The 26,268-nt window shown below is 38.5% G+C and overlaps 1 protein-coding gene across 2 annotated transcripts in view; it reads right to left on the bottom strand.

Moving 5' to 3' along the window:
• Positions 1–220: 220 nt before the first annotated feature.
• Positions 221–26,268, bottom strand: part of LOC590807 (THO complex subunit 2) — a 60,148-nt gene continuing 34,100 nt past the window's right edge. Inside the window, exons 19-40 of one of the 2 annotated variants that reach the window (XM_030980942.1) lie at positions 26,142–26,259; positions 24,958–25,137; positions 24,091–24,255; positions 22,112–22,263; positions 20,193–20,319; positions 19,074–19,215; positions 17,313–17,470; positions 16,629–16,757; positions 15,978–16,109; positions 14,747–14,815; positions 13,779–13,894; positions 11,987–12,053; positions 11,305–11,446; positions 9,810–10,038; positions 8,128–8,330; positions 6,882–7,172; positions 6,289–6,329; positions 5,674–5,739; positions 3,922–4,069; positions 3,190–3,269; positions 1,803–1,939; positions 221–1,310 (exon numbers count right to left, since the gene is read on the bottom strand). In XM_030980942.1, coding sequence (XP_030836802.1) covers positions 1,277–1,310; positions 1,803–1,939; positions 3,190–3,269; positions 3,922–4,069; positions 5,674–5,739; positions 6,289–6,329; positions 6,882–7,172; positions 8,128–8,330; positions 9,810–10,038; positions 11,305–11,446; positions 11,987–12,053; positions 13,779–13,894; positions 14,747–14,815; positions 15,978–16,109; positions 16,629–16,757; positions 17,313–17,470; positions 19,074–19,215; positions 20,193–20,319; positions 22,112–22,263; positions 24,091–24,255; positions 24,958–25,137; positions 26,142–26,259 — 2,926 coding nt within the window. In that variant the 3' untranslated portion in view covers positions 221–1,276. The remainder of the gene's footprint in view (positions 1,311–1,802; positions 1,940–3,189; positions 3,270–3,921; positions 4,070–5,673; positions 5,740–6,288; positions 6,330–6,881; positions 7,173–8,127; positions 8,331–9,809; positions 10,039–11,304; positions 11,447–11,986; positions 12,054–13,778; positions 13,895–14,746; positions 14,816–15,977; positions 16,110–16,628; positions 16,758–17,312; positions 17,471–19,073; positions 19,216–20,192; positions 20,320–22,111; positions 22,264–24,090; positions 24,256–24,957; positions 25,138–26,141; positions 26,260–26,268) is intronic. The other variant, XM_030980943.1, reaches the window with a different exon arrangement.

Genomic DNA, 26,268 nt, shown 5'->3' with positions numbered 1-26,268 from the left:
GAAACTCCCCCCCCCCCCCCAAAAAAAAAAAAAAGCAGAAAAAAAAGCAGAAAAAAAGGCAATATTTGGTAAATTACCTACCGGTACCCAATAATTGTTCACCACAATAATGGAGGTTTTCACTTTTTCTGTGTTTGTTTTCTTAAAGGCATTTTGTTAGTGTACATGTTGGGTTCAAAAGTCAAAATAAACATCAAATTTGAGAAGGACAAACAAATAATTGATTTTCATGTCTATTTTAAGTGGTTTACCCCATGTCCAAAACACTATGTATATTTCATTTTCATCATACCTTCAAATATAACATTGTGCCTTTTAATATTCAAATGCATCAATGCAAACATACAGAAAAAAAAAACCTGTGCATGTCTCTCTTATACTCACTGCACACTGTACGATCCTACTGCGATTTGACTTTTGAAAAAGTTGTAATTACATGTTACAAAACAAATGAAAGAAACCAAATTGAGATTCCAAAGTACAATAAGGCTACTAACAAACATATGTGAATGCTTTAAAAATTTCTAGTCGGTGTAAAAGCAAAATGGCTTCCAAACAGAGACAATTGCACAACTGGTATGTCAACACAATTCAGAGCTAAGTCCGATATTCCTCCTACAAGAAAGCTTGCAATCCCCCAAAATCTTGATTTTTGTTATTCATCTGACAGCTCAGAAACTCGAGCTTGAGATTGTAAGAGATTGAATAGTTGTGTGAAATATAATAGCAAATTCTTCACAAATCAGATCACAGTCAAATTGTACAGTGTGCAGGGGGCTTTATAGAGCAAAACAATTAAGCACAGCTTTTGTTTTGACAACGTGATTCAACAAAGACATGTAAGAACTGATCAACAGTAAACAAGTGTAGTGACATACTGAAAAGTTATTTCAATGACAAAGAAGCAGTAAAGAATTACAGATAACAACCATCACATATGGTATTAATTACTCTCCCAATAAAACAAGTCTCTATCCTTTCTTCTTTTCTCTCTCTTGGAGTAGGCTTACTAAACCAGAAGGATACAACTAACACTTTATATCTACTGATAACTTGCATAACTCAAAAAGCTCTCTATGACCACTTTTACAGCCTTTCAAAGAGTAAGACGCAAGACGGAGTGAAAATACTAGGATAATCACACAAAAATATACATCGCTTTGCTATCCACATTCACTTGCTTTCTGAAGAAGATAAAATGAGAGAATTTCCATTGAAAATATAGACGATCTTGAGATGAAGATCCTTCCACCATCTCTGGGCAGCGAGTTTGTCGTCAAGGTCGCCTCTTTCTGGAGCTGCTGGATTTAGTACACAGGGGTCAAGGTTCAAATTAAAAGATGTGTCCAATAATTATGCAGAGTTTATCAGTGATGAAATAAACGTTTTTTATCAATGCACTGGTAGTGGTTGTATACTTAGAGTAATTCAAAAGTAGAATTAATTAAATTATTACAGAAATTCTGTGTAAGTTTCCTTCATTTTTTAAGGGGGGGGGGGGGGGGATGGGAGGGCACATTTCTTCAGATTTCTTCAGAATCAAACAAACTTCCCAATATCCGTCAAAAGTCAGATGAAAGAAATTTGTTATCAAACAGAACTTGGATTAGTGCTGCCCTTTATAAATATACTGAAAAGGTTGACAAATTTGGTCACAAATCAAACACATAACTGTCATTTGAGTGTAAAATCAAGTTCTTATTACACAGACAATACAAAGAACAAATACATTAAAACATTTAAACGTATCAAAGAACTACAAACATGATAAGGACAGGGTTGATTGTTAAAAAAAAGGATATTGTCTGTCTTCATCTCTGTCATCGTCGATTGGTTCTCTCTTGATTTTCTTCTCTTTGGCAGGTTTGTCCCGGACATCAGACTCTCTCCTTGATGCCTTCTCTTCCTTTATCATTTCACGTTCTCGCTCTCTCTCATCCTAAGTTATGATAACAATAATGATAATAATAATCTGGATTTGTATAGCGCTAAAAGGCATCGTTTAACAATGTTAAATCTGACATGCATGGCCCTATCTGTTATGTGTCTGTGATATGGTGTAATATTGAAACCCTTAAAAAAATAGTGCTTCAAAATTATCACAAAGTGCCTCAAAAAAGTAAAATTCTTTGAGTGACCGGTTTTAACATACTCATCTCCCCACATAGACTGTAGTGTTATAAAAAACGACAGGAAAACGAATTTCAATTTCCAATCATAAGTGTCTTGATAATCTGACAGGCGATCAGGTTGTAAAAGTAATGGGGTTCCTGACTGACCTAAAGGTTTATAATTATCATTACAGCATTAGCTAAATCCAGGATTTTGTTTCGAAATCCGAGACAAAGTTACTCAATCCCTTTAATATGAAATACTGTCTCGGTAATTTACAGATCTTTTCACCAGTCACCGGATTCATTCACACACAATGTGCACCATCTCTACTTCCTGGGGAGTATTCCTACCACATGGTCACCGTGAGGGCATATGGCAATTACCAACACCTATGCATTTGTTATCCTACCAGGCCTCCATTTCTCTTCCGGGTATGGAGTGGCAAATGTAGATTAATGCCTTGCCAAAGGATTGGTACACTTTATAATTATACATTTGTGTATTTTTTTTCAAACAAGATCATGGCATTTCTGTAAACTTGTTATATAATGTCGAAAGACAACCACAGCTTTAGCCATCAAAGGGTTGTTGCCAGAGTTTCCTGTCACCAAAGCGTGTAACTAATGGTATATGTACGTGCGTATAAAACTCACAACTTTGCCTTTTGTGACCACAAGACAAAGTTCTCATATAAAATATACAGCATGAATAGAAGCTGGATAAAAGCAAAGCCGAGCAATACACAGCTCTTTTCTGTTGTCTTAACAAGGCAGGGAGCATGTAACTATACAATAGACAGGTTATTATGTACATGTGTACATGGTGTATTGAAGTGAATAAGTATACGGTATATAAAATTCTACAACCTTTTGATTTCAGTCGTTAGACTTTTTGGCATGTTTTCACCCTGCTTATGTGCTCTATTTCATTAATATTTGTTACTGCACATCAATTATTTTAGGAGGTATTTTAGGGTGAGGTCAATAGCCAGGTCCTTGGCGTATCAAGAGAGATAGTTGTGTCTTGTACGTGACATGTCAAAGGTCAATCAAAGGTTAATTCATGTTTACTCACCATCCTCTCTCCGTTCAGGCTACTGCTTGAGCTAGCACCATCACCTAATGATGACCTCTTGCCACTTTTACCCTCATGACCTGAGACAATAAAACACACACACACCTTTAGGGTTGGCATAATATCCACAATGGAATGACAGAAAACCATCTAGATGATAAGGATTATTTAAATACACCTACAAACAGGATGATGATGGTTTACAAACATGATCATGGCATTTCTGAAGACTTGTTAGGTAATGTAGAAAGACAGCCACTGCTTTAGTTGGCAACTAGTTCTAATTCAAGTTCAAGTTCAAGTTTTATTTATCTTTCTTTCATAAGACACATTACAAATATGACATGAGTTTAACAATTTAACAGAATATGGCGTTACAATAGAAAGATGAGGTGACCTTGGTTGAAGGCAAGGCTTGTGGATTTAAGGTCCCCCATTAGCAGCTTCTGAGTATGTCCTAAAAGAACAAACTCGTCGGATAAGAATAATGCTATGAGTTGTATTCTGAAAACTATGTTCCCATCACCAAGATGAACATCTTCATTGATGCAGACAGTGCATTCACATCGTGGCTTTAGGGGGACTTTGTTTACAGCTGTACTTCCCAATGTGCGGGCATTAATCAAGAACCCATGGAAGTCAAATGTGGTGCAAACAAAGTTCTCAGCAACAGGGAACGAAACAGAATTTTCACAATATTACCCATCTTTTCCCCAAAAAATAATCCCTTACCTGAATCACTGACTTTATGTCTCTTTGATTCGACATCACCGGCCGAGTGATCCCTCTTCTTCTCACTCTTCTTTTCTTTGTCTCTACTCCTTTCTCGTTCTGCTTCAGGGGCTTCAAGAACCTCCCTCTCTCTGTGACTCTCCTTGCTCTGAAAAGATAACGGCAGGGAGGCAGTCAATATTAGGAGGGTCAAATCTGACTGACATGAGCGCTATACAAGAACCCACTATTATTATTATTATCATCTTCATGGTAGGTTCACAAAAATAAACAGATCAAACTGGGCTGACAGTTGACAGTTTCCATGTGCTTACCATTATTCGCTAACACCAGACTTGGTGGAAATACCATTAAAGGGATCGCTTAACAATGTTAAATCTGAGATGCACGGCCCTACGTGTTATCAGTGTCTGTGATATGGTGTTAATATATTGAAGCCCTAAAAAAAATGTGCTTCAAAATGATTAAGAAGTGCCTCAAAAAAGTAAAAACCTTTGAATGACCAGTTTTACCATACTCGTTTTCCCCAATAGACTGTTGTGTTATGAAAACCATTTGGCAAACGTAAAATTCGATTTCAATTTTCAATCATAAATATCTTGATAATCAGACAGGCGATTGGCTTGTAGAAGTCATGGGGCTCCTGACTGACCTAAAGGTTTATAATTATCATTGCAGCATGAGCTACATCAAGGACTTTTTTAAAGGATCTAAGACAAAGTTACCGGATCCCTTTAATGGGTGTTCAAGCCTCGCACACAGCAAACCCGAGGTTCAATCAAGAATACCCCCCAAGTCTTTCTGAGTCTCTGGGTAAGGGAAATGCAATACAACGACTTTTCCATACGGGGCGATTGGTGGAAAATGCAGAGCATTACATTAGGTCTGTTGGTCATGGGCATGGTGGCTCAGTGGTTAGAGCGTCCGCCTCATGAACGGGAGGTCGTGGGTTCGAACCCGGCCGAGTCATACCAAAGACTTATAACAATGGGACCTCCTGCCTTCTAGCTAGGAGCTCAGCATATTAGATTGGAGAAGGGTAGTAATTATATATTTATGTTATGCAGGGTCCGCTGGAAGAGCAGTTTCATAACTGAAGTGGCTACCCTGGGTAAATAAAACATTATTATTATTATTATTATTATTATTATTATTGTCATAAAACTGAAAGCTAATCCCAGTGATTGGCAACACCAGTTATTGGGTAAATGTCTGAATGGTGTAGAGTTCCCAATGAAATCCCACTGCTATGCGTCTTTAATCTACTGGTGTCTGAATTGACTCTTGTTCATGAACACAGTATGGTTTATGTACAAACAACACACAAATTATATGTATCTTTAATGAAACTTCACCATTGTGGATAATTTAGAAAGATTTCATAAGGTAATCAGTAGAAAAATTGCGTAAATTCATCCTCTGTGGTGCCACATCAGATAAAATCACCTTTAGTTCATCTGCATCTAAAATATGAGGATGACAGGATAATCCAAAGTAATAAAGAGGGCTATTAATCGCCCACCCCCCCCCCCCCCCTAAAACATGCGTACAACATGCAAGTTATAAAAATGTTAGAAAATAAGTTAAATTACATTGATTCTTCTCATTCAGCATATTCCGTTTAAAGGGAAGTTTTTTTTCTCGTTTGGGGGATGTATAATGCAAGGCAAAATGACTGGTGATGCACTCCAATACTGAAGCAGCACAGTGTGAGTAATATCAGCATTCTTTGTTGGGAGAGACTTATCTCACCTTACTTCTCCTGTGTTTGCCTGAGGATGTCTCCCTTGCTAGGTCAGGAGAGCTCGAGCTTGACACCTGTGATAGAGTGCAGTGTGTATCATGAAGGTTAAAAGCACAGCAACCCAAGTCATCATACATGCTCCAAATTGAACTGTTTAGTGATTTATTAGTGGAACAGGATGCCAAATTCCGGACATTAACCATGTGCTTGTACAACAGCAAAGAGCTAGATTCGGCATTTCAAACTTGTCATGCAAACCTTCAAAAGAAACCTTAAAACATGATTTTCCCAAAAAAATTTAATGTGATTAAACTCCATCAACATCATGCATTTTGCTAAATTTCCTTTCGATATCCAGTCTGGGATTATCAATTTCTATAACATTTCTACAGAAGGAAAAAAATACCAAAAAAGATCTTGTAATTTTTTCTCATCACGTCTTCATTCATGAAAGTATATTTCCATCTAGGTAAAGCAATACAACCCCCCCCCCCCCAGCCCCAAGGTATTTATGAAGTCAAAAGTTAGTAGAACCAGTTAGATACAATACACCTCAATTTAGTGATACATGATATGCTAGAAGTGTGAAAACATCTGATATGTGTAAGGACAGGCATACTCACAATTACAGAGGCTGTATCCACTTTTCTCCTCTTGTGTTCCACTGAAAAATGACAAAGAAAAAAAGAACATTGCTTATTATCCGATTCTCTTTTAACATTAAAAATACAAGCCTAGGATATTTTGTACTGCAGGTTACACAGATGGAGAAGGGTGTCTTCTCCCCCCCCCCCCCCTCCCTCCAGCCCCCGTTTGGGGCATGTGAACACAGAAATTTACTAAACTTGGTAGGTATGCAACACTTTAACTAATGAATTTAAGCTTATCATGTTTCATATAAAGATCTCACACAGTTTTCAAGTCATCGCTTATCAATCTGTCAAATATATAAGTAGTCTGCATTGAATGTGTGCAATACATATGAGGATACATGTATGATGTGATGTATTTATTTACTGAAAGACGATTTTCAAAAAAAACTCTGCACTTTCCCGTTGACTACTCAAAACTCTCATTCCCATACCTTTAACTACCGAATCACCCTAGGTTTAAGACATTACACCAAAATAACCCAGCCTTTTTAGGGATAAGATATAAACCACCCTGTTCTCATAGGGGCCCTGTTTCACTTTTATGTGCTGCCCTTTATTCTGACCTCTATCTGAAGAGCTGGTTGCTGGAGATTCCTTCCTGGAGGATGACCCTACCGATCCCTGGCTGGAGTTCGATGCAACACTCTCCTCTCTCTGGGATCGCTCTTTGGATGACCTGTGACCCCCGTCTCCACCACGCTCCTCCTTCTCCTTGGCCTTGTTGTCACGATGGGAGGACTTCTTCTCCACCTTACGCACCCTCTCCCCTTCCTCTGCCCAGCTGTCTAGCTCTGACGACGGAGCTCCGCCCCAGTGATCGCCGCTGTAGTTCTTGTGCTCCTTGCTGCTGGAGGCTGTGTGTGGTTCAACAATACAAGACTTTGATAAATCTATGCTGGGGCCTCTTACATAATAGGTAGAATCAGAAAGAGGCCAATTATACGGAAAATAGTTATCCAGATTATAATTATCCACTTAATTGGCTGTCTGTCATCAATTATCCCTTTAAAAATTCCTTAAAAAATCCTGTAACGAAACAAGAAAATTCTCCCTTGAAAAGATTTTTCACAGGATTTTTCTGTCTGACACCGATGTTGAAATAATTCCTTTAAATGTTTTTTAACGCAGCGCTATCATAACCTGCGCACAATTATATTAGCGTGCATTTAATGAGACGCATTAATTGCGCATTACTTTTGATTGAACGTGCGATGTCACAATGCTTATCTTCCTAAATGGCGCATGCGCAATGGCCCATCAACAATCTAGATAATAGTTATCCGGATTATTCATAGCCTGTCTGTCACCGACGTAAATGAATAATCTAGTTTATTCAAGATGGGTCGGGATTTTCCGTCTGACACCGCCTAATAATTGCCATTAAACTCTCACTCTTTGCAATAAGTTGGCAGCTCTGCTAAGACTCCACCTGGACAACAGGAAGCTTGAAGGCACTGCTTTTTATTGATTTGTAGGGAAAATATTGACATCTTGGATTCATCACCTACAAAAACGTTGTTCAAAGCTGATGTTCAGACATATCTTATTTAACATGATATCATTGTGCGAGGTGTGTCAATTTTTTTATTTTTTTATTGTTTGGGAATGCTGCTGAGACAGGGAAGAAAAATTCTGACATAATTCTTGACATAATTGTGGTGATTAAATCTTTTTCCAGTAAAATGTATCAGTGTAATGTGACAAGTGAATTCAACATCAGCACTTCACATTAAAAACTTTCAATTAAAATGAAGTTCATTCTTGGCAATTCCTTCTTGTATTTGACACATTTTGAAGGACAATACTCACCTTTGCCATCTTCTCTGTGGGGCTTCTCACTGCTCCCTGACCTCTTGCCCTCTGATGACCTTTGAACTTTGCCTTCCTTGACAGTCTTGTCTTCCTTCACCACTCTGTGCTCTTTGGAAACCTTCTCGTCCTTGGACCTATTAATGCTGCCCTCCTTGTGGTCCTCTTTATCTCTCTTGGATTTACTGCTTTCATTGGAAGATCTTTTCAAACAAACAAACAAACAAATTACTACAATGATGACGGCTACATTTATAGAAAAGGGATGTTCATGGGGCCTTCAAAGTACTGTAATTCCCCTCACTTTAGCCAAGCAGCCCTAAGGCACTAAAAACATTCAAGGAACAAATTCAAACCAGGTACCAATTTACTACACCTGGGTGGAGAGTGGCAAATGTAAACGTATATCAATGTGTTGCTGTTGCCAAAGGACAACCAGTGTGTTGGCTCAGTCAGTAGAGCGTCCGCCTCACAACCGGGAAGTCTAAGTTCGAACCCCAGCCGCGTCACACCAAAAGACGTTAAAAGACGGGAGTTGCTGCTACCTTGTTTGGCGTCCAACAATAAGAAATAGAGCAACGTCGATCTGGCGCTGCTCAGTGGCTGTCGGGCTTACGATCAATAGGGTAAAAAGAATTTCCAATTTCGGTTTAACTATTCGTGCCAAGGCAGGACTCAAACTACGAACCATGTGATCCACCGTCCGGTGAGGTATCAATCCACTAGACCACAATACCTCTACAAGCAAACAAATAGAAATCAAACTGAGCCATATAAGATAAATGGTGAATCTTAGCTAGACTCTCTAACCTATTGCCATCACTTGAAAATCTCTACAAACAAACAGATATCAGACTCAGGCACAAATGATAGTGAGTCCCCTTGGCACATACTGTATAGAGAAAGGAAAGTTCAAAGCAGTTTGTAGAATAGGAGCTGTCGCATGTATATAATCATCCTGTGAGGCATGGAAAGTGACTAAGATTCCACTCTCCTTGGAATTAATATCACTGCTAACTACTTTGCTTGTATTTTCATTTATTTCATTTCACTCATATACTGTATTTGCCGGCGTAAAGGCCGCAGTATTTTCGGAAGAGAAAATATCAAAAAGTCTGGGTGTGGCCAATGCGCCACAAGAGTTTTTAAAAAATATTTCAAAAAATCGCAAGTCAAAACCATGAAAACAGCACAAATTTGTACAAATGGGAGTACAATGAATGGTACTGGACATTTCTAGAATAACTGTCTACAATAACACATGTCTTTACATGAAGTTTGTCAATCTCGTGAATAAACTTAATAACTTAACAACCAAAAGTTTTGGTAGATCTAGATCTAAGTTCGTACCATCGCCAAAGCAACCTCAATTCTCCCAGCCCGTGCGCGCCAAGCTATGGCGCAATACACGATCGACTGTGTAACTGTGGCCGAACAGAAAGCTGAAGTAAGACGGCATCTTTTCTTTTGTGTGTCTATGAAATGTCAAATCGGGGGTGCGGCCTATAATGCGCTGCGGCATTAACGCCGGCAAATACGGTAGTCCTATTCTGTCTGAAACTTCTTTACCCTGCCACTCTGAAAGTTGCCTGCAAAAGTATCCCAGAAAAATATCGATCAGTGCAAACAAAAACGAACACACAGACAATATGTAGTTAATTCTTCATTAATTGATCACTCACTTGGAATCTGATTTTTTGGTCCCTGATGACGAGCTGGCACCGACATTGGATGAAGAGGCTGAAGCCTTTGATGATGAATTACTGCTGGACTTGGATGATGACGATGACTTGCCCTGCACTTGCGACGATGACTTCACCGAGGACTTCGATGTAGATGATGACTTTGCTGACGACGAGTCTCGGTTGGACGACTTACTGCTCGCTCCATGAACCTTCTCATTATCTGCATCTATTGATAATAATAATAAATCATATTGGATTCTTATATAGCGCACGTATCGTCCTTGCAAGGTCCTCAAGGCGATCCAACATTACCCGGCTATGCTAGGCTGCCGATTTCGACGCTCACAGCATTTAAGGAATTCCTTCCTACCGGTACCCATATAACACCTGGGTGGAGAGTGGCAAATGTAGATCAATGTCTTGCCAAAGGACATAGTAAAGACATCATCATTTTGATGAAAAGTAGGCATTATTGGTTTGCTTGGTCCATTTCCTTTTCTAAACAATCGCTTATTTTTCTTTGCGTGTACAATGCACGGATGCAATGAGTGTGCATTTGATCACAAGTGAGTAAGCTTTAAAGGCGCGTATTAAATTATTTACAATACACATTCCGTTGATCAAATGTATTTTGATGGGTATATCATGTCATCATCATCATCTATTAACGTCAGCACTATCCCTCTTACAGGGGGTTACTGACTTCCGTGCCTTGATGACACTCCCTCCCTGCACTTCTTCTCGTCTCGAGCATCTCCTTCATTTAGACCAACCGTACTGCTTTTTTAAGACATACAGAATGCCCTAATTTTATTGACCAACATGCATGTCAGATACATTATATAAAATAAACATGGCTGCCTTCACTCCTATACAGTGTGTCCCAGAAAAAACAAAACTGAGAATTGTCGATGTTTTATCATTACTTAGTCACATTTATTATTGATAAATGACACATATTTGGAAAGCTTAGATCCTCTTCTTTCATTTGATGCAACTCATACATGTATAATGTATATTTCACACATGAGAGATTAAAATGAATTTGAAGTTGTTGTTTAGAGTATACATGTGACATAAAGCTGTATGTGTGACAATTTATTGTTTGTTCCATTAACCCTTATTCAGGTAAGACACAACAAAACCGCAGTGGTTTTTTATGATGATGTACAGAGCAATATGCTTCACATATCTCTATCTTATAACAAAGAGCTTTGGGATTACGCGCAGTAGCCATTCACTTACAAGTGAAAATAAACCGCAGCGTTTCTTTGGTGGCGGTTTATTGTGTCATGTCTGTATGAGCCTTTCGTCAACATAAGCAGGCATTGTGTGCGGGCAAGCACTGAATCCAATGACCGGGGTAATAGTATATTTTTAAAGCGCTTTGAGACATTTGTATTAAGCGCTATATAAAAATTAAATATTATTATTATTATTATTAAAGAGTTTTACACTAAGAATGGCCTGTAAGACTGTGCAGGAGACAAACCTTTGCTATGGTTTTCCTTGCCTACACCGTTGACGGTAGCATTACTGGTGCTGCTGACTGAAGTTGAGCTGCTAGAGGGTGTGGTCTTCTTACTCGTCGACTCTGAGGACTGAGAGGTGGCCTGAGGGGCGGGGGCAGGCTTCTGACAAAGGATATCAAATCAAAGGTTAGGAGATACAGTAACAGAACTTGAACATATCGTCGTATTACCTGTATAACAAGACTTTCTCCCGGGAGACACAAATATGGTCTTAGTAAAGCAGGTGATCTTCACATACACATAACTTTAATATAGGTTTGCAGGAAAAATACCCTATTAACAGTTGGTCTTGCATTAAAATGGAAGATTCAGCCAATTTGAAGTGCCCATACGTCTGATTTTGATTTAACTTTTCACCTATCTGCTTATCTGATTTTTCTGCTTTCTTTGTTAAGGTAAGATTCCCCATAATCCTTGTAAAAGTGTTTTTTACTTCTTGATATTTCTCTCTCCATTGTGCCCCTGAATACTTTACATTTTTCTTCATTAGGAAAACTTCAGATTAGATGGTCACACTATCTGAAAATGCAACAATTCCACGCTATTCATATGAGCAGCATGCTATTCAAATAGCCAAGTGATATTGAAGCTCAGATACATTGTACATTAAACTGTTCTGAAAATGACTTTGTGTGTACTCACATCCTTGTAATGAAACTTGTCTTCAGGGATCATGTGCTGTTTCCTTGCTTTGAGTTGACCAGAGTAACTAGAAAATGTTAAAAGGAGAGGGTCGTCAGTTTCCACGTGCAGAAGGTCCTAGTTGTTCGCTGGCACGAGGCTTGGTGGAAATACCATTAATGGGAGTACAAGTCTGGACACAGCAACTTGTAGTCCCATCAAGAAACACCAAATACTCTCTTGGAGAATCTTTAGGCGATGCAAATGTCAGATAATGACTTTACCATATGGGGGAATGGGTGGAAAATGCCTGTTGGTCATAAAACTGAAGGCTAAACCTTTTGAATGACAACACCTGTTTACTGGGTAAACACCATAATGGTGTCAAATTCCCCATGAGAACCCGCTACTATGTGTTTTTTAATCATTATGATTTAATCATCTCTAAAATGTGGACACCAAAGATTGATTACACGTCATTTAATCAATGTTCATTTCAAATAATAACATTATCAAAATCTTCCAGAAGCATATCGATTCTGTGATCTGTTGTTATTCTTCAGCCACATGGGTCATTTCAAAACAACAAGGAATGTCAAATGGGTAAGATCAGCTACCTGAAGCTCAGGCCTTAAAGTGGGACTGCACTACTTGTAGCTACTTGCGCGCTCTATATAGCAAACAATGCCTAAGCGGTACCCGTTGGTCCCCCATGATCCCCTTTTTCTTATGTCAAGTGAGAGCTGATTTGATGACATAACCACCTGTCAGCGACCACGCATGGAGGTCTAATCCCTCTTGGCCAAACTAGTGCAGACAGGCTTATAACAAAAAATGTTTAATGTAACTTGTACATAACATAATGCTGTGACATCGAATACACTGACCAAGGTCACTAGAATAAAAAAGAATGGGGTACATCAGGACTCGGTTGATTATGCAATGGGCTTAAAGATGAAGTTGAGTTCTGGCCATGCAATTGCATTGTGAAAGAAACGGTGTGGAATCGACCAGAAAAGGTTGATCATCTAGCATATAAGAATTTGTGTGTATTGCAAGGTTCTGGAATCATCAAAATGATAAGAAATTTGGCCAAGTCTTGGTGAAGTTACAAACACTGTACACAGAAAGATGTATATGGGACTACACGAAGACACGTGACGTAAAAATCCTACCCAGATTTTTACGATGTTAAATGACATATTTAGAATATGAAGGCATTTGAAGAGCCATGCTTTTCAGGGAACATGTCTTATCTGATGTTCTTCCACACTTGCACAATAAGAACGATGACGCTCACAAATTATTTTTCACCTCTTCCCAGAACTCAACCTTCTCTTTAAAGATGTGTGAATTGCATTAAGCTAGTACTTCCATTGTAGAAAAGTTGTTGCTGCTACTGCTGTTGTTTTCATTGTCCTTAGTTTTATCAGGTACTAATAGGCCATTTTTGTAATGTATCTAAATGTAATGCATTGATCTTTTTGAAGTGCCTCGAAATGAATAGTCAATAGTCAGAATCCAAATTACATACAATAGTTGCTGCTAGGTAGGACAAACAGTATGGCTCACCCTACCTAACAACACGTAATATATGCAATTTGCATTTGGAATATTGAAATACAATTATTACTGACAGATACATGATGACATAATTCGTATCAGGCATTTTACAAAGGCATATGCATTACATTTGGTCACATTAATAAAACGGTTTATTGCTAGTCTTCAGTATACCTGTTATAAACATTACACCCTATAATTAATTCTGACATTTGTTCTTTGGGGGGGGGGGGGGCTGAGTGCTACCTACCCCATGGCTAAGGCATAGATGTCAGGCCTCTTTTCCTTCTCCTCGGTTCTGATCTTATCCACTCTCTTCTCAAGAACCTGACCAAGGTTCTGCACCAGCGGGAAGTATTGCAAGATCTGACAACAACAAAAAAAGAAGAAGATTGATACGGTTTCAAAGTTTGTTTGAATAGTCTAAGTGATGACAAAGCAAAATAAGAAATGATGTATTGCAATATTTACTGGAGATTCTGCACCAGCGGGAAGTATTGCAGGATCTGACCCAAGGAAAAAGATTGATACAGTTTCAAACTGTGCTAGAATAGTCAAAGTGATGACATAGCAAAATGTATTGCAATATTTACTGAAAATGATGTAGGTTAACGGTTGTCAGTCTCTCACGAAGCAACACATTTGGCATGATTTATTAACTTAGGCTTTGATGAATTGTTTGCTTTCTGCTTTCCTATTCACTCATGCATTGCTTTACATTTTGGTATCAATACACATATAGATAAGTGAGCAAGTTAAGAGCCATTGTTACACAGAGCTACATTCTAAAACCCTAACATGCTGTCTCTTGTCATTCATTTGCACATACTTGTGGCAGTTTTTACAGGGAGTTTTCCGTGTCATATCTGAATCGTTAAGTCAAGGTGTCATGGTAAAGTGGTTCATTCTCTTGACTCTCCATCCAAGGGTTGAGGATTCGAATCCCAGCCTGGCACTTATGCATTTGGCAGGACATTAATCCACATTTACCACTCTCCACCCAGGTGTAAATGGGTACCTGGCAATTGCTGGGTTAGCAATAATGCAAGGGCCCTCAGGAGGACTCTCTTGAGTAAACAATTTCATTTTATCTTTATTGTTCTCATAAATGATGGTATGATTAAGACCTAGTGAGAGAAGTGACATTTATATCCATGTCAACAAAGAAATCTGGGTTATAGTACATGCGATAGACTGGAAACGTGATGGTTTTCTTACCTTGGTTAGAAGTATGAGTGTGTTCCTGATTTGAGTGTACTCCTTTGACTCTAGACAAGCAACCACCGCCTGTAAATCATAATAAAAATAATAATAATACTCAGTTTTTATATAGCGCTTGTTACAATCACTAAGCCCTTCCAAACTTGGAGATTATTACCCCGGCTTTAGCTGTGCCGCCATTACAGCGCTCTAGCATTTCAAGGAATTAATTCCTGGCAGGTACCCATTTACATCACCTGGGTTGAGTGTGGCACATGTAGATCAATGTCTTGCCAAAGGACATTAGTGCCGCGGCGGGTCTCGAACTGTAAGCAGTCAATATTTGTTTTATATACAATGTGATGGACATGTGCGCTATATAAGAAGCCACCATTATTATTATTATTATATCGCATCCGTAGTGTCCATTGTCAAAAAGAGATATTTTTACCAAATATGCCTGTCAAAACGGATTTCTGTGTAGGAGTCTAGGTAAATTTACCTGTGCGTCAGTCTCACTGCGCATATCCATTGTTAACTTCAAGTGCAATCGATGCATCCTACGGGCAATTAGAACTATGCCCTGTCAATATTGTTTTGCTATTCTGCCCAGCAGTTAGTAGCCTTAGCTGCAGTTTCCACCAATAAGAGGCCTACAATTTTCATCATATGCGGTCTATAATACAATGTATAGGATTCTAAGCAGTATTTCTTCTCCTTAAAACCGAAAAGGTATTAATTCATATTCTTTGGATCTAACAAGACAATTTAACCTTTAGAAAGAGCAAATCTAAGATGTTCATGCATTAAAATATAGCGAAATATGATACTTAAAGGCCCACTGCACTACTTGTAGCTACTTGCGCCCTCTATATAACAAACAATGCCTAATCGGTGACCATTGGTCCCCCATGATCCTCTTTTTCTAATGTTAACTGAGAGCTGAGTTGATGAAATAACCACCTGTCCAGTGACCTTGCAGGGCGGTCTAATCCCTCCTGTAAACTACGGCAGATAAGCTTTAAGCTATTTCTCAATCTTTCTGATGTATTGTAAGTATACGTGATTCTGTTGTCATCACATTTCAAGAGACAGACTAATGCCACATATAAATGCTTCTGGGTTCAATAGAACAGAATATACGAGGAGATGAAAACAAACTTTCCGAAATGATGTTATATTTCACCGAGGCTGCAGGCCAAGGTACAGCTAAGAAAGCTCTCTTCAGCTTCATTCAAAATTCATTTACCTTGGTAAGCTTGTACTGCCACTTATGACAGACATGGCGAAAGTTTTCATAGTCCAACTGGTCAGCCTTGTTGCTGGACTCTGTACCGCTAGCTCTCAGCACTGTCACGAAACCGGGAAAGTTGCCGCATTCCTAGGGGAAGAACGAAGAATGACCAGGGATGAAAACAGTGGGCTCAGTATAGATTATATACACTTTATCTCAAGTGATGATAGGCTAAAAAGGGACACATGAAAACACACTGTACGAAAGCAACATAGACATTCGATGTTAGCGTATGAAAGCCTCCTGTTAGTAGTTAGGAATGTGAAATGACTGCTGATCACAATAGAGGAAAACAAACAACACAATCAATAAGATAAATAAGTGTGTAACAAAAGCCAATACGGGCCAATTAATATATCAATAAGTTATGTGTGTAAATTCTATTCAATTTCGCATCCTCATTCAGTGTATATGTTTAATTATAATTCCATACATAATGCATTCATTTCATTCATTACTTCACACCAGAAAAAAAATCATGAATAAAGTATGAATAATATCCCCTTCCATGAAAAGTTATTTTGCTGTAACAGGAGGACAGAGAGCAGATATTTCTATGCTTAAATATGCACATTAAACGCATCAACTGAAAGCCTGAAATCTAACCTTCTCATATGTTTCTTTATCCCCATGCCATTTCATCACAGTTTCCATCATTGCACAAAGGAACCTGCCGTAGCGAATGGCTTCGTTCTCCGTACAGCTGGCTACTGTGTAGGTGATATCTTGAAATACCTGTTTGGATATGATATGATGAAGAAAAAGAGAGAAAGAAAAAAAAAAGACAAATATTGAAATGGAGGATAAAGAAAATTGATGAAAAGAAGTCAGCAAAGAAAGAGAAAAGAAGGAAAAGCAATCCTAAGTTTTTCAAAGATGAAACAACTCTCACAGAATCAAATAACAAAATAAATTCAATGTTTTAACTACAATTATGCAATACAAGCCAAAGATACAGGCATGCAGAAGAAAATGTAAGATAGTTGAGTAACGAGCTACGAAAGATGAAAAGTTGGAATTTGTCAGTACCACAGAAGAATTGACTGCACCTTTGTGGTTGCTTTATTGTGTATGTCATTCTGAGGTAATTTAATCCATCTTGCTGGTCCAAGTAACTCTTTGTATGAGTATTATATCTACTATTTACAATATACCATGGACTATTATTTTCTACATTGTCTTTTCACAATATGATTATTCTATAGATAAATGATACAATGATACAATTCATTACATTTCCGAAGTTATCTATGGAAGAGGAATATTATCTACAACGGTGAATATACTTACCCTATCATAGCACAAGAGGGTGGAGAAGTTGGGCGTCTTTAGCTTGTGGACAGTGAGGACAAACTTTGCACAGTAGAGGGCGTCGCTGGCCGAGAAGCAGCAGCGTGGGAAGACGCAGAGCTGCAGGAACTGGGTGATGGTCTCATTCTTGGTCGAACCTGGGATGTTTAGAATGAAATGTTTAGAGGGTTTGAAATGTGTAGATTCGCTGAATATGAACACAAATATTCACTGGTAGTATTGCAATACTGCAGTAATGAAAATTGAATAGAAAAAAAATGTGTAGATTCGCTGAATATGGACACAAATACTCACTGGTAGCATTGCAATACTGCAGTGATGAAAATTGAATTTAAAAAAAAATGGGTAGATTCGCTGGATACGAACACTAATATTTACTGGTACATGTAGCATTGCAACACAGCAGTAATGAAAATTGAATAGAAAAAAAATGGGTAGATTCGCTGAATATGAACACAAATATTTATTGGTAGCACTGCAAGACTGCAGTAGTGAAAATTGAATAGAAAAAAATGGGCAGATTCGCTGAATATTAAAGATGAAGTTGAGTTCTGGTCATGCGATTGCATTGTGAAAGAAACGGTGTGAAATCGACCAGAAAAGGTTGATCATCTAGCATATAAGAATTTGTGTGTATTGCAAGGTTCTGGAATCATCAAAATGATAAGAAATTTGGCCAAGTCTTGGTAAAGTTACAAACACTGTACACAGAAAGATGTATATGGGAATACACAAACACGTGGCGTAAAAAACCTACCCCCCAAGTTTTACGAGTTACATGACATATTTAAAATATAACGGCATTTGAAGAGCCATGCTTTTTAGGGAACATGTCTTATCTGATGTTCTTCCACACTTGCATAATAAGAATGATAACGCTCACAAATTATTTTTCACCTCTTCCCAGAACTCAACCTTCTCTTTAACACAAATACTCACTGGTAGCATTACAAGACTGTGGTATTGAAAATCTAATGGAGAACATTTGAATCATGATTTGTATCACCAATCGAACTTCCAAAAGATTCATAGTTCATTCAAATGTTGTCTACAAACATAAGTAGGGGACAGAGTTGAATCCACTTCCCTTTGTATCTTTCTCCAACGTTTCAACACTATATTTATCCTGTGCCCTAAGCTGATCCGAAATTTGTACTAGAGACAATTGCCTCAAGCTTTGTTAATCAAAGGTATACAAACAGAGAGGTTCGAAATTGGGGGGATCCATTTCCCTATGTTTGTTTCTCCAATGTTACAACAAATTCATCCTGTGCCCTAAGCTGAGCTGACATTTGCACTGAAACTGTCAGCACTGAAACAAACAGAGAGGTCCCTGTATTAAGCCTATAGGAATGAGAGAATTCCTTAATCAATGGTCTTAAGTGTACCCATCACCACATAGCACTTTGCTTTGTATGTTAGGGGTTCATTGTCACCATGCTTTATTCAACCATCGTATGATCTTCAAATAATACTTCTATTAAAAAGATATTGCCAATTTGGATACACTCTCAAATTGAGACACTCTCCACTTGTGAGTGGACTTCTAAATGCACCTGCAGGCTCTCGCATGTTTGCTTATAGGTTGATTTTATACATTCTAGCTATACACAAATATTTCTGTTAGGTAATTGGAACACTTTAAGCCCCACAGAATGCGGGGATTTTTTCTTGTTAAAGGTTGATTTTGTAAATTCTAGCTGTACAGGAATTATTTATTCAGCTGGTAGGCTGGCTTACGTGCAGTGAACCATGTCTCACACTCCTTCTTGAGACGAGCTTCTATCCTCTGGCAATGCTCCTGTTGCTTTCTCTCTTCATCCTTGAGTCGATCGATGATGATTGCAAATCTCTCCTTCTCCTTCTTCCTTTTTGCCGAGGCCTACGTGGAGAGAAAATGGAAACACATTTCAAGATACGACATAGTCCAAGTATGAGTAGTAGTTGTGGTGTATTGAAAAATTCATTTTCAGCATGCTTGCAAAAGTGTAGACTTCTGTTCAGAGTAAACCATCATAAATGCTTACACATACCGACAAAGCAATGATGTAATTAATGCATCATTTGATAGAAATAGTTAAAGATGCAATGGCACTGAGAATTTTGTCTCATCCACTCACTTCAAACAATGAAATAGTATTGTCTTAATATCTGAAAGTAGAAATTTGACAGCATCATAAAAGTGATAAAGCTGTGATGTGTTTCCACAGGTTACGTATCTGTGCCATTCTTTATAAGTGTTGTGTTGTACAATGTACTGGAAAAAAAAGAAGATATCTATTTGCTAACGAGGAACATAGTTGTGTATCGTTGTGTTCTCCAAACAAAGTGCGTGAACAGAGACACAACCAGCTGATGTACATTTCTAGAAAAAATGCATTCTTATGTGTTGACCTTTTTTAGACTGCCTCTACAAAACATGTTTCACTCGGTGTAAACTGATGTTCTCTGTATACAAATTTCTGTACCCTTTCATTGTTTTGTGTTTTCCAAGTCTTCGTACACAAAATTTGAAACAATTTAATTTTTTTGGGGGGGATCCCCCCATTTCCTCAGAAATTAATAATTTCTTGTAATCATTTTATTAAATGCAAAGTGTATTTGTATAGTTACCAAGAAAAAATGAATTATGTATGAAAAAAAATGTAATACCTTTGTTTATCCTTCTGTTGGAAATGAAATAAATATGAATCGAATTGAATTGAATTGAATTGAATTACAAGACTATACAACTGAAATATCTGACCAAAATCTGTGGAGACACCCTTCTACCTAACACATAGGATTTTGGGCATTGGTCAATTTACTAGCAGATAGATACATCATTTATAAATGTAGGACTATGAACTGAACTCTCACCATTTCTTTGTTGTCATCTACAGTTGCCATGGTCACCTTGATCTTGTTGATCTCCTTCTCATAGCTTGGACTGGGAACATGCAGGTCGTACATGGACAGCGTCCAGAAGCTTGCATAGAATTGCGGGCTGTATGGAAATCATCAACATGTTATTGTGAATCTTTTTTTTTTCCATAACAAATAACACTTGTTTTAATGGGTATGCATTCATACAGTTCTACAAAATTCACAGTGCATGATTTCTCCTTGATAATTCAATTCAATTTTTTTAAAGGCAAACATTATAAATGACATTTACATCACATTAAATGGTATGTGTCCATTGGGGCGTTGCAAGAAAGTTGGGTTGATCAATTGCAACTCAACTTTCTTGCAACGCCCCACTTGTTTCCTAAATTTCCTAGGATTTTGTTAGGATCAAGGTTTTAACAATTAAATTAAGTTAACTAGATCTAGTTTTTATTCTACCCCCCCCCCCCTTTCTCTCTCTCTCTTACTAATGGGGCGTTGCAAGAAAGTTGAGTTGCGGTCAATTGCAAATTTGCAATTAATCACAAGACTTATGCTTGATTTTGGGGATTTGCTATTAATTGCAACTTTCTTGTAACGCCCCACATGTGTATGATACAGTGTATGTATGTTACAGCGTATGAGTTTTACAGAAAGTGAGTGACCGAATGACTTCCCCGATATCATCCCAGACATAAGGATTAAAGGAGATTATACCGTCTGTCAAAGGAGACATGACGGCCTGGACGAAACGTTGCGATGCATCACACAACACTGTGAAACATCACTGTCTACGTTTAAGTTACAGCTTTTGAATGTTAGTGTACGAATGTTACAGTGATAGTGAGCACTAAAAAAAACGGGTTTTTTTTCCTCAACCACGCCCCCCCTTGAGTAAAAAAAAACTAGATGGAACTTTGACTGCGCGCAGTCGAAATGATGCCTCCGTCATAGAGCAATTTTACAAACCATAACAGAAGAAATTTTTCAAATTCAAGTTCAATTGTAATCCATTAACAGGTTCTCAGAATATTGTGATTACAAGCAATTTCTCATATACATATATGACCCTTTGATCTTTGACCACAAGACCCTAACATCTACTCAGTTCATTGGCTCTGCAAGATACATACATGATCTAAGTTTGGGAGGAATCCATCAATCTGTTCTAATGAGAATGCGTTCACAAGCTATTTTTGCATACATAATGAGCCCATGACCTTTGACCTCATGACCCAAGAATCTACTCAGTTCATTGGCTCTGCAAGATACATACATGATCTAAGTTTGGGAGGAATCCATCAATCTGTCCTAATGATAATGCGATCACAAGCTATTTTTGCATGCATAATGAGCCGCATGACCTTTGACCTTGACCTCATGACCCCCAAATTTAATCAGTTCATCGGCTCTGCAAGTAACATACATGACCTAAGTTTGGCAGGAATCCATCAATCGGTTCTTGAGATAACGCGATCACGAGCTGTTTCAGCATACATAATGAGCCCTGTGACCTTTGACCTCGTGACCCCAAAATCTACTCAGTTCATCGGCTCTGCAAGATACATACATGACCAAAGTTTGGCAGGAATCCATCAATCGGTTCTTCAGATAACGCGATCACGAGAATGGGACATACGGACGTACGTACGGACGGACGGACGGACGGACAACCCGAAAACATGCCTCCGGCTACTTCGTAACGGAGGCATAAAAAAGAAAAGATGATTTGGGGGGAAAAATGGCATCTTACAAAATTCCCCCCTTTTCAGTAACAAAATTGGGGAAAAACAGGGAAGAATAGATAACATAAGGGGATAATCAGGTTTAAGAAATAAAACAAAAATCGGGAAACCGATTTAAATCAAGTAATTATCAGGCCTGAGTGAGCGAGTGATTTAACAACTTACCTGATATCATCCCAGACTTTAGGAGGATGAAAGGAGATGATGCCGTCTGTCAAAGGGGACATGACCACCTGGGAGGCCTGAACGTAACGTTGGGTGCGGTTACCAGATGACTTACTGCTCTTTTCCTGTCGCTTTAGGTCGTCTACCTTGGACTGTTTTACGGAGATAAAAACGGATCAAGAAACGGTTTATAAATGTTTGGTGGGTAACATTACAGTGTTGTGCGATTCAGTCACATCCATCCAGATGTCAACTTACTTCGTCTAACTTTGACCGTTTTTATGGAGATAAAGATGGATCAAGGAACGGTTTATAAAATGTTGATAGGTCACATTACATTGATGTGCGATTCAGTCACATCCATCCAGATGTCAACTTACTTCGTCTAACTTGGACTGTTTTATGGAGATAAAGACCGACGGATCAAGAAACGATTTATAAATCTTTGGTAGGTCACATTACATTGATGTGCGATTCAGTCACATCCATACACATGTCAACTTACTTCGTCTAACTTTGACTGTTTTACGGAGATAAAGACGGATCAAGGAACGGTTTATAAATCTTTGATAGGTCACATTACAGTGTTGTGCGATTCAGTCCCATCCATCCAGATGTCAACTTACTTAGTCTAACTTTGACTGTTTTACGGAGATAAAGACGGATCAAGAAACGGTTTATAAATCTTTGATAGGTCACATTACAGTGTTGTGAGATTCAGTAACATCAATCTAGTCCATTTAATGTTAGGTGTAGTTACAAGATGTCTTATTCTTTTTCTCCAGCTGCCCTAGCTCGTCCACCTTATATACAAAATACAGGTATTTATGTGACTGAGGAATGGTTTCTACATTGGTGTGACTCAATGATAGGTAACAGTACAGGGGGGGGGGGTGTTTCACAGTGACTAAGATTGACTTTAAGTTAGACTTAACTATGGCAGGCCTTTCATGCCACTGGCTGCTGTCACCATTTGTCTCTCAATTATGATATTTAGTTGTTTTATTCTTCCATAACAAACTATCAAAAAAAGTAAATTCTGTAGATTTGTAACCAAGATTCATACGTCCCTTGAGAAACCAATACCAGGAATGGTTAGAGGAACTAGTGGCATGAACGGCCTGCCGTAGTTAAGACCAACTTAAAGTCGATCTTAGTCTTTGTGAAACACTCCCCAGGTCTGTGAGATTAAATCACATCTTCTGAGAGATGTATTGGTGTAAATTCAATTCAACGTTGAGAGCAGTAACCAGGCATCGTTTTCGCGAGCCGTCAAAAGAACAAATTCACGGACATCCCATTGAAACGCATTTTAATCGTCAAAGAACACGTTTCAACGGGATGTCGGTGAAAGTGTAGTAATGACAGTTTTGTGAAACGATGCCCAGATGTCTTGCTGCTCTTCTCCTGCTGGCACAACTATAAGTTCATGGACATGCCATTGAAATGCATGAAAATTGTAAAGTTTGTGTTTTAATGGGATGACAGTGAACTTGTAGTCGTGACATTTTCGTGAAATGGAACCGAAAATATAAGGTTCCAGCATTTGGTAGGCTTAAAGATAAACTTTAGTACTGGTAATGCAATTGCATTGTGAAAGAAAAGGTGAGGAAAGGATCAGAAACAGTTGATCATGTAGCATGTAAGTATTGGTGTGCACTGCAAGGTTCTGGAGTCATCAAAATCATAATAAATTTGACAGAGTCTTGGTAAAGTAACAAGCACTGTACAAAGAAAGCTATATATGGGACAACACACATGGTGTCAGGCTAGTAGTAGCTTGATTTCTTTGTCTTTCTATGCTCATTACTCAGTCAGTATACATTTTCTTCCAAAATTGTTTGGCTCATGTCATTTATTTGTAATCTTGAACATTCAGTGTAAGTTTCGTTTGATTCTGTGAGAATTAATTTTTTTTTTTTTTTTTTACCAGAACTGGAGTTTATCTTTAAACCCATCCCTGGTCTGGTGGTACTGACCTGTATAGCATGGGTACACATTGGTCTGTAGAGAAAGAAGGCACTCTCCGGAGTGAGGTGATAGTTGGTGACCATGTTGACCAGGTCAGGGAAGTGCTTGGAGTAGTCCTCTATACTCAGCAGGTTGGAGAGGAACCCTCCTAGCTGGACAAGCGTGTCTTGGCACTACAGGAAATAGAAGGCAAAAGAAAAAGGGTGTAAAGGGCCCATAACCGGTGTATTGGCTCAGTCAGTAGAGCGTCCGCCTCACAACCGGGAGGTCGTGGGTTCGAACCCCGGCCGCGTCATACCAAAAGACGTTAAAAGACGGGAGCTGCTGCTACCAAATCGGTCTCCTGAAGTTAAGTTGATCAGGTACTGGACGTATAGGTGTTGTGATGCCACTAATCAAAGAAAATTGATGCTAAGGCTAATAAATCGGAGAGATGGGACCTACACCACCACTTTTGACATGAAACTTTGGAAATGGACTATAGAATGATTCATAGGTTAATTTCTATTTTTTAGTCGCATAAGACCAGCATTTCACCGATTGACTATCATCAATTACTAACTTGTAAGATAATCTATCGACTACTGAATTCTCTCATCTCCTTGGGCCTAAAAACAAAAATGTTGCATTGCCCTTTGTGACCGACCCCAAAATCTTGAAATCTTCGGTTGGCTGTTTTCTTTTAATTTAAAAAAAAAAAACATTTTTCAGGAAAAAATATGTTTCAAAGCATTTAAAACTGAGAAATATCAGCCCAAAGAATGAATTAAAAAATTTTTAAAAATAAAAAAAATTAAAAGAAAAAGATTTCCGACCGACCGACCCATGTTTTAGGCCGTATGTCTCTGGGCTTGATTGCGAATAACCCTTCTCACCTGATCATAGAGCATGCCCACCAGCTTCAGGTGAGTTCCTTGCTCATGTTTATAGACCACCCTGTACTTCTCTTGAGCCATCAGCATACACATGGTGACAGCTAGGTCATCCTCTAGCAACGCTTCCTTGAGACGCTGTGATGATCGCTTGGTGTTTCGCACTTGGGTAAAGTAACCTCCCTGTGATAATAATAATAAGTATAATAACAATAATTACATCAATTTATATAGCGCAGCTACTATATAAATACACTCTGCTGCGCTGATACAGGTGTACTGAAGGTGTCAGGTTCCATTTCAAATTAAATCAGTCACTATGTGAAGATGTTCAGCGGGAAGTATGAAAAAGACCAACTACACAACCGAACTTCTGCGATTTGCCAAATCAAGGGTTGTTATTTTTTGATTGCCAACAAACTTTTGCAATTCTGGAAACACTGGAAAATATGTGAAGTTTCTAATTATATGCTTCTATCTCAATCACTTTTTTGTTCTTTCATTATTATGCATTAATTCAAATCATATACTTTGCAAAACACACTGAAAAAATGAAGAAAAAGCAAATCACACATCGTGTATTGTATTAACTCTTATCATGCCACAGGGCTAATCCCCATTGTGCCAAGCCCCAAATCCCCACATGCCAGGTTGTTTTGGAGATAATCTGATTAACGCGATGGTTCTATGAATGGCGAGTGCAAAACACACAGCACAGTCCGATGAGCATGAACAATAACTGCTATTACGAATGCTGCATTGCACGCACATGGCTCTCAATAGGTATCTCTCTCGCATGTACGAAGCAGCATAGCGATAACGTGCATGCAGCCTTATGGCTGGCTATGAGTTAAAATATAATTATGACAAATTACATTTTTAGTACTATTAACCCCCCCCCCCCCCCCCCATGTCCTGTTCCACTTTCTTCTAATTCTGTCACACTGGTACAAATAAGACTAGTATATTTTTACTTTTCTCAACACATCCCTCCTCGTCCTCTCTCTTCCCTCCGTCACGTGCCCCAGTTTGTTTCTTATGACTCCTACTTTTCTCTCCTTCTAATTACATAATTTTGAATAATGCAACTATATAATCTTTGTATGTATCCGTCTTTAGACTGTTTTTACAAAGAATTTTCTTTCAGCAGACCGAAATGAATGAATAAACGACTACATGTAACTCACCTCGGCTCTGAGAAGCTCTCCTCCAGCCAGTGCTTCCAACTGGTCAGCGGTCATCTCTTCGGTCACCTCAATTCCAGCCATCTTTAACACCACTTCTCTCAAGATCAACAGATCAAAACTACAGCAG

Source organism: Strongylocentrotus purpuratus, unplaced genomic scaffold (assembly GCF_000002235.5).
Source record: "Strongylocentrotus purpuratus isolate Spur 01 unplaced genomic scaffold, Spur_5.0 spur5_scaffold_11, whole genome shotgun sequence".
Lineage (NCBI taxonomy): Eukaryota > Metazoa > Echinodermata > Echinoidea > Camarodonta > Strongylocentrotidae > Strongylocentrotus > Strongylocentrotus purpuratus.
This window is presented reverse-complemented; position numbering and strand designations above follow the sequence as displayed.